The following is a 7,284-nucleotide window of genomic DNA, read 5'->3' on the forward strand; positions in this document are numbered from 1 at the left end:
ACATGTAGAAGAGACCTGGGATCATATTTTGGTTGACACATGCTTGAATCTGATCGAGAGCCCAGATGGATTCAGGCCATACTGAAAGCCAAAGGTGGATTTCCAAAATACTAAAATAATAAAAATAAAAATTTTGATTTTTAGGAGTAAAACAGTAATAATGCAGTGACCTGACAAGAATCTACATAACTAATCATATGCTGAATAGCTGCAAGTCACATTTATGTATGAGATAGCCAAGATGATAGTCTATAAAATGAAGGCTGTGTCACGCTCAAAGATGTAATGGATAAAGAGATATGGAGCCTGAAAGTCAAAAGTTCAAAACATTGTTACCCTTTTGCTTGTCAGTGTAGACAATTAGAATAGCAATAAAAAAAAAATCAATACACATGTCCATAGCCTTTAAATAAATAATAAATATACAGTATATAAAATTTGTAATATAAATGTTGTAAAACTAATGTACATATGTATACATTTGATATTTGTTTTAATTTCTAAAAACAGTTTCTTCGTCATGGGAATTTTTTTTTTCACCTTATTTTTAGTTTATGTTTTGTTAGCAATTTTGAGATCTCTTAGCCCTAAAGTCGACCCATATATTTCTCAGTTCTTTTCCACCATAATGGTGTACTGTGACAACTTTCCTAAATTTGCAGTGGTCATAATGAAACCGATCAATGTTAAATGCACCTTTAGGGGGTACACTAGGTGGAATGTGGAGCTCATGCAAACAGATTCCTATAAAAGCATCTTCCATAGGGATGACCCTGAGTTCTTGGGCCACATCATAGATTTTTTGTGCCAAGTCAGCTGAAAATACATATCCAGAACCAGAGCAATATGGTGGGTAGGTATCATTTGGATAAATTTCCTTTGGTACATACCACTTAGAAGCCTTGTTCCTTAAAGGTCCAGTGTTTAAAAATATGGATCCAGTAAAGTAATTTGTACAATTGGGTAAGTCTGGATAAATAACATTATGAATCAAGTAGTCTACATTAAGAAACATGTCACTGTCTATCTTCATGGCATATCTGGCTGAAGGACAAAATTTGGTCACCCACTCCATACCCATTAAGGTTTTCAAGGTCAAATTGTAATAGGTGTCTATGAAGTCTTGTTGTACGATGTCCCCAAAGGTCACACTTTCGTCCTCTAATAAATCCTGGGTTTGCGCAGAAGCAATTCGAGGAAGACCCACCAGAAAAACCCTGACCACCTCAACATCATAAATACTTTCATTACCCCAGGTTTCTCGTATTGTATGTCTAGACTCCAAATCCTGGAATTGAACAACCACCATTAGAACAAGGTAAGGCTTCCGGTTCTTGCACTTGTCCGGCTGGTTGATGAGGAACTTGTATGGAAATGGGTACGGAGGAGCCAGGGGGTGCGTGAACGCCGGGTAAGTCAAATTATTCACTCGATTATTTTTCTCTTGTATTTCTTCAGAATCTTGAATCCTTTTGTTGATCATTTTTTTTCCACTTTTGTAGTAGAATAAGTTCCCGAACATGAACATCAAAATCAGTAAAAATAAGATCAGAAATTTCTGGGAGCAAATTCGTCCATTCATTTTGTTCTCCAAAGATCAAAACGTCAACTAGACTTCTGTGAAAATAAGAGAAAACGTTAAAAAAATATCAAAATACTTTGACAGTAAATTTAACCAGATTACGTTATTTACAAACCTATCATGTACATAATGAAGAGGCAGAACTCCTGGTCCCGAATGTGAAATCTATAGATGCCCTTAACCAAAATACCGTGTGCTAGACCCACAGGTTTGCCTTTGGTGCAGTCGGTGGCACACATATTTTGATATCTATGCATTTTGATATTAATTATGAGGTGCAGGGGATCCTGCTTCCCTCCCACACTGTTTCAGTTCTGATTTCAATTCTGGGTTGTGACAATCCATTATCAATTTTGGTTATATTTAAATTGATATAATGTTATATTGGTTACATATTTACACACATGGTCAAAATTGTTGGTCCCTCTCGTTTAATGAAAGAAAAATCCACAGTGGTCACAGAAATAACTTGAATCTGACAAAAGTAAAAATAAATAAAAAAAACTATGAAAATGACCAAATGAAGATCAGACATTGCTGCTTTTCTGCTTCCACAGAATAAAAAAGAAAAAAAAAGAAAACTCATAAAATACGCCTGCAGAGAAGTGATGAAGTCCTCCTCCTCCTTAACTTAATATTTTGTTGCACAACTTTTTGAGCCAATCAATGCAATCAAACGATTCCTGTAACTATCAATGAGACTTCTGCGCCTCTCGACAGGTATTTTGGCCGCTCCTCAAGAGCAAAATGCTCCAGTTGTCTGGTGTGTGAAGGTTGTCTTTTCCAGACACCCACGTTTCAGCTCTTTCCCAAGATCTTCAATAGGATTTAGGTCAGGGCTTTTTTTTTTTTTGTTCTCTCTCTCTCACTTTATATTTGTATCCAACCACTGATTTACTTATTTTTATTTATAAATTTTAAAGATCTTTTAAACAATTATCTCTAACCATGATGAACTTGTCGATAAGAGTGAGGATGGGGGGTTTACTATCAACTAGTAGCTGTGTGTGGTCAATCATTAACCAAGTCCCGTTCAGCTCAGCAATTACTCCACTCCCAGGATTCTTTCACCTGGAGCAATAACATTTTTTTATATGATGAGCAACTGGTGTAAAACATTTTTATTGGATTGTTCTGGCACTACATAATAAGCCCTTCTAGTACTTTGAAGAACGACAAAATGAATATTCCCCAAATTGGTCGGACTGGGACTACAAAGCAGCCCTGACACACAAACCCCACCAGCCCACATACTAAAACACCCATCAACCCCAATTAGCAAATTTTGCGTTTATGTGTCCATGTCCCTTACACCACCAGTGTCTTAAAGGGTTATTTGAAGAGCCACGTGTGAATGGTGTGTAGTGTGTATAATCAGCGACAGCTCTATTTACATGGTGCTCTTAAAAGCTTTCTTTCTCTGGATTATCGGGGTCTCAACAGTCAGATCCGCAGTGGACGGAAAGTCGTCCTCAATCCAGAAGATAAGTGATAATTTACAAACTTGGGAGAACAAACTTCAACAGGCTTTTGAAGATGTATTTTTATTAGCCCATGGGAACGTAGAAAATAATAAACCAATAATGAACCTTCTGCTTCCCCTTTGATGAAGCGGCTGGATTCACGGCCGTGAGCTGCGAAACGTACGTCAGGGGTGTTTCCCACCCTCTCTACAACGGTAATGTTCATCTAATTTACTACTATCTGAGCTTTTCAAACTCTGTATTTTGTTACAACTTGTTGATTGTGCCTTTTTGTCTCTGAACACTTTTTTGGTGGATTTTCCTTCCATACAGCTCTTCATATACTATTTGTTCTGCCGACTAACATTTAACCCTCTGTTTGGGAGGTTAATCTCACCACTACAACTTGGGCAACATATTACTTGAGACTTTGCACTACTCTACTTTACTGTCATACTTCTGAGGTTGACCTGCACTATACTAGTGGGTTTTGTTCTACCGCCTGTTGTTCTTCCATTGTATCTCCTGTCCTCTTTTAATCATGTCTTGTGTATTCTCCATTATCTACTCTATGCACTTTTGATTAATAATTATAAATAAAAATATTTTCTATTTTCCAGCAATTTCTGCTCACGGTGTTGTTTTGGTTTAACATGCTAATATGAGCTGCTGTTGACCTATTGTGGGGTCCTCCCACTTTGGTCTCCATATTGTTGTCTTTTAACGGAATATAAGTTGTTCAGAATAATGCAGATGCAGGAATTTACACTTGGTATACAGAAGTGGTACTGTGCAGTGGATTACACCCAGTATACAGGACAGGAGAAGTGGTACTGTGCAGTGTTTATATACAGAATAATACAAATACTGAGGATACACACAGTATACAGAACAGGAGAAGTGGTACTGTGCAGTGTATATATACAGAATAAAACAGAGGCTGAGAATTACACCCAGTATACAGGACAGGAGAAGTGGTACTGTGCAGTGTATATAGACAGAATAATACAGATGCTGAGGATTATACCCAGTATACAGGACAGGAGAAGGGGTACTGTGCAGTGTATATATAAAGAATAATACAGATACTGAGGATTACACACCGTATACAGGACAGGAGAAGTGGTACTGTGCAGTGTATATATACAGAATAATACAGAGGCTGAGAATTACACCCAGTATACAGGACAGGAGAAGTGGCACTGTGCAGTGTATATAGACAGAATAATACAGATACTGAGGATTATACCCAGTATACAGGACAGGAGAAGTGGTACTGTGCAGTGTACATATACAGAATAATACAGATAAAGAGGATTACACACCGTATACAGGACAGAATAAGTGGTACTGTGCAGTGTATATATACAGAATAATACAGATACTGAGGATTACACCCAATATACAGGACAGGAGAAGTAGTACTGTGCAGTGTATATATACAGAATAATACATATACTGATGATTACACCCAGTATACAGGACAGGAGAAGTGGTACTGTGCAGTGTATATATACAGAATAATACATATGCTGATGATTACACCCAGTATACAGGACAGGAGGAGTGGTACTGTGCAGTGTATATATACAGAATAATACATATACTGATGATTATACCCAGTATACAGGACAGGAGATGTGGTACTGTGCAGTGTATATATACAGAATAATACATATACTGAGGATTACACCCAATATACAGGACAGGAGAAGTAGTACTGTGCAGTGTATATATACAGAATAATACAGAGGCTGAGAATTACACCCAGTATACAGGACAGGAGAAGTGGTACTGTGCAGTGTATATAGACAGAATAATACAGATACTGAGGATTATACCCAGTATACAGGACAGGAGAAGGGGTACTGTGCAGTGTATATATACAGAATAATACAGATACTGAGGATTACACACCGTATACAGGACAGGAGAAGTGGTACTGTGCAGTGTATATATACAGAATAATACAGAGGCTGAGAATTACACCCAGTATACAGGACAGGAGAAGTGGCACTGTGCAGTGTATATAGACAGAATAATACAGATACTGAGGATTATACCCAGTATACAGGACAGGAGAAGTGGTACTGTGCAGTGTATATATACAGAATAATACAGATAAAGAGGATTACACACCGTATACAGGACAGAATAAGTGGTACTGTGCAGTGTATATATACAGAATAATACAGATACTGAGGATTACACCCAATATACAGGACAGGAGAAGTAGTACTGTGCAGTGTATATATACAGAATAATACATATACTGATGATTACACCCAGTATACAGGACAGGAGAAGTGGTACTGTGCAGTGTATATATACAGAATAATACATATGCTGATGATTACACCCAGTATACAGGACAGGAGGAGTGGTACTGTGCAGTGTATATATACAGAATAATACATATACTGATGATTATACCCAGTATACAGGACAGGAGATGTGGTACTGTGCAGTGTATATATACAGAATAATACAGATACTGAGGATTACACCCAGTATACAGGACAGGAGAAGTGGTACTGTGTAGTGGATAACACCCAGTATACAGGACAGGAGAAGTGGTACTGTGCAGTGTTTATATACAGAATAATACAAATACTGAGGATACACACAGTATACAGAACAGGAGAAGTGGTACTGTGCAGTGTATATATACAGAATAATACAGAGGCTCAGAATTACACCCAGTATACAGGACAAGAGAAGTGGTACTGTGCAGTGTATATATATACAGAATAATACAGATACTGAGGATTACACCCAGTATACAGGACAGGAGAAGTGGTACTGTGCAGTAAGTATATACAGAATAATACAGATACTGAGGATTACACCCAGTATACAGGACAGGAGAAGTGGTACTGTGCAGTGTTTATATACAGAATAATACAGATACTGAGAACTACACCCAGTGTATACAGGACAGGAGAAGTGGTGCTGTGCAGTGTATATATACAGAATAATACATATACTGATGATTACACCCAGTATACAGGACAGGAGAGGTGGTACTGTGCAGTGTATATATACAGAATAATACAGATACTGAGGATTACACCCAGTATACAGGACAGGAGAAGTGGTACTGTGCAGTAAGTATATACAGAATAATACAGATACTGAGGATTACACCCAGTATACAGGACAGGAGAAGTGGTACTGTGCAGTGTTTATATACAGAATAATACAGATACTGAGAACTACACCCAGTGTATACAGCACAGGAGAAGTGGTGCTGTGCAGTGTATATATACAGAATAATACAGATACTGAGGATTACACCCAGTATACAGGACTAAAGTGGTACTGTGCAGTGTATATATACAGAATAATATAGATACTGAGGATTATACCCAGTATACAGGACAGGAGAAGTGGTACTGTGCAGTGTATATATACAGAATAATACATATACTGATGATTACATCCAGTATACAGGGCAGGAGAGGTGGTACTGTGCAGTGTATATATACAGAATAATACATATACTGATGATTACACCCAGTATACAGGGCAGGAGAAGTGGTACTGTGCAGTGTATATATACAGAATAATACATATACTGATGATTACACCCAGTATACAGAACAGGAGAAGTGGTACTGTGCAGTGTATATATACAGAATAATACAGATACTGAGGATTACACCCAGTATACAGGACAGGAGAAGTGGTACTGTGCAGTGTATATATACAGAATAATACAGATACTGAGGATTACACCCAGTATACAGGACAGGAGAAGGGGTACTGTGCAGTGTATATATACAGAATAATACATATACTGATGATTACACCCAGTATACAGGACAGGAGAAGTGGTACTGTGCAGTGTTTATATACAGAATAATACAGATAGTGAGAACTACACCCAGTATACAGGACAGGAGGAGTGGTACTGTGCAGTGTATATAGACAGAATAATACATATACTGATGATTACACCCAGTATACAGGACAGGAGAAGTGGTACTGTGCAGTGTTTATATACAGAATAATACAGATAGTGAGAACTACACCCAGTATAGAGTCTTGGGGCTGCAGCTGTTCACCTTTATATGACGCTGATATAGGAGTTGTGACTTGCACAACTTCTCTATGTGAGTTCCTATTATTAACCAATTGTGTTATCTGGTAAGACCCTATTGCGGTTCTCCTCCACAGTTCTATCTTCTATCACCCAGTGTAGAGGAAAGGAAATGTGATAAGTTCTCCCAAGTATGG

General features: G+C 37.8%; 1 protein-coding gene across 1 annotated transcript; it reads right to left on the reverse strand.

The window, feature by feature from the left end:
* Positions 1–471: 471 nt before the first annotated feature.
* LOC142302028 (beta-1,3-galactosyltransferase 2-like) lies at positions 472–1,601 on the reverse strand. The gene has a single exon (XM_075343103.1). It carries the CDS (start codon positions 1,580–1,582, stop codon positions 563–565), a length of 1,020 nt encoding a protein of 339 aa, XP_075199218.1. The 5' UTR covers positions 1,583–1,601; the 3' UTR covers positions 472–562.
* Between the last annotated feature and the right edge of the window lie 5,683 nt (positions 1,602–7,284).

Source organism: Anomaloglossus baeobatrachus, chromosome 4 (assembly GCF_048569485.1).
Source record: "Anomaloglossus baeobatrachus isolate aAnoBae1 chromosome 4, aAnoBae1.hap1, whole genome shotgun sequence".
NCBI classification, from domain to species: domain Eukaryota; kingdom Metazoa; phylum Chordata; class Amphibia; order Anura; family Aromobatidae; genus Anomaloglossus; species Anomaloglossus baeobatrachus.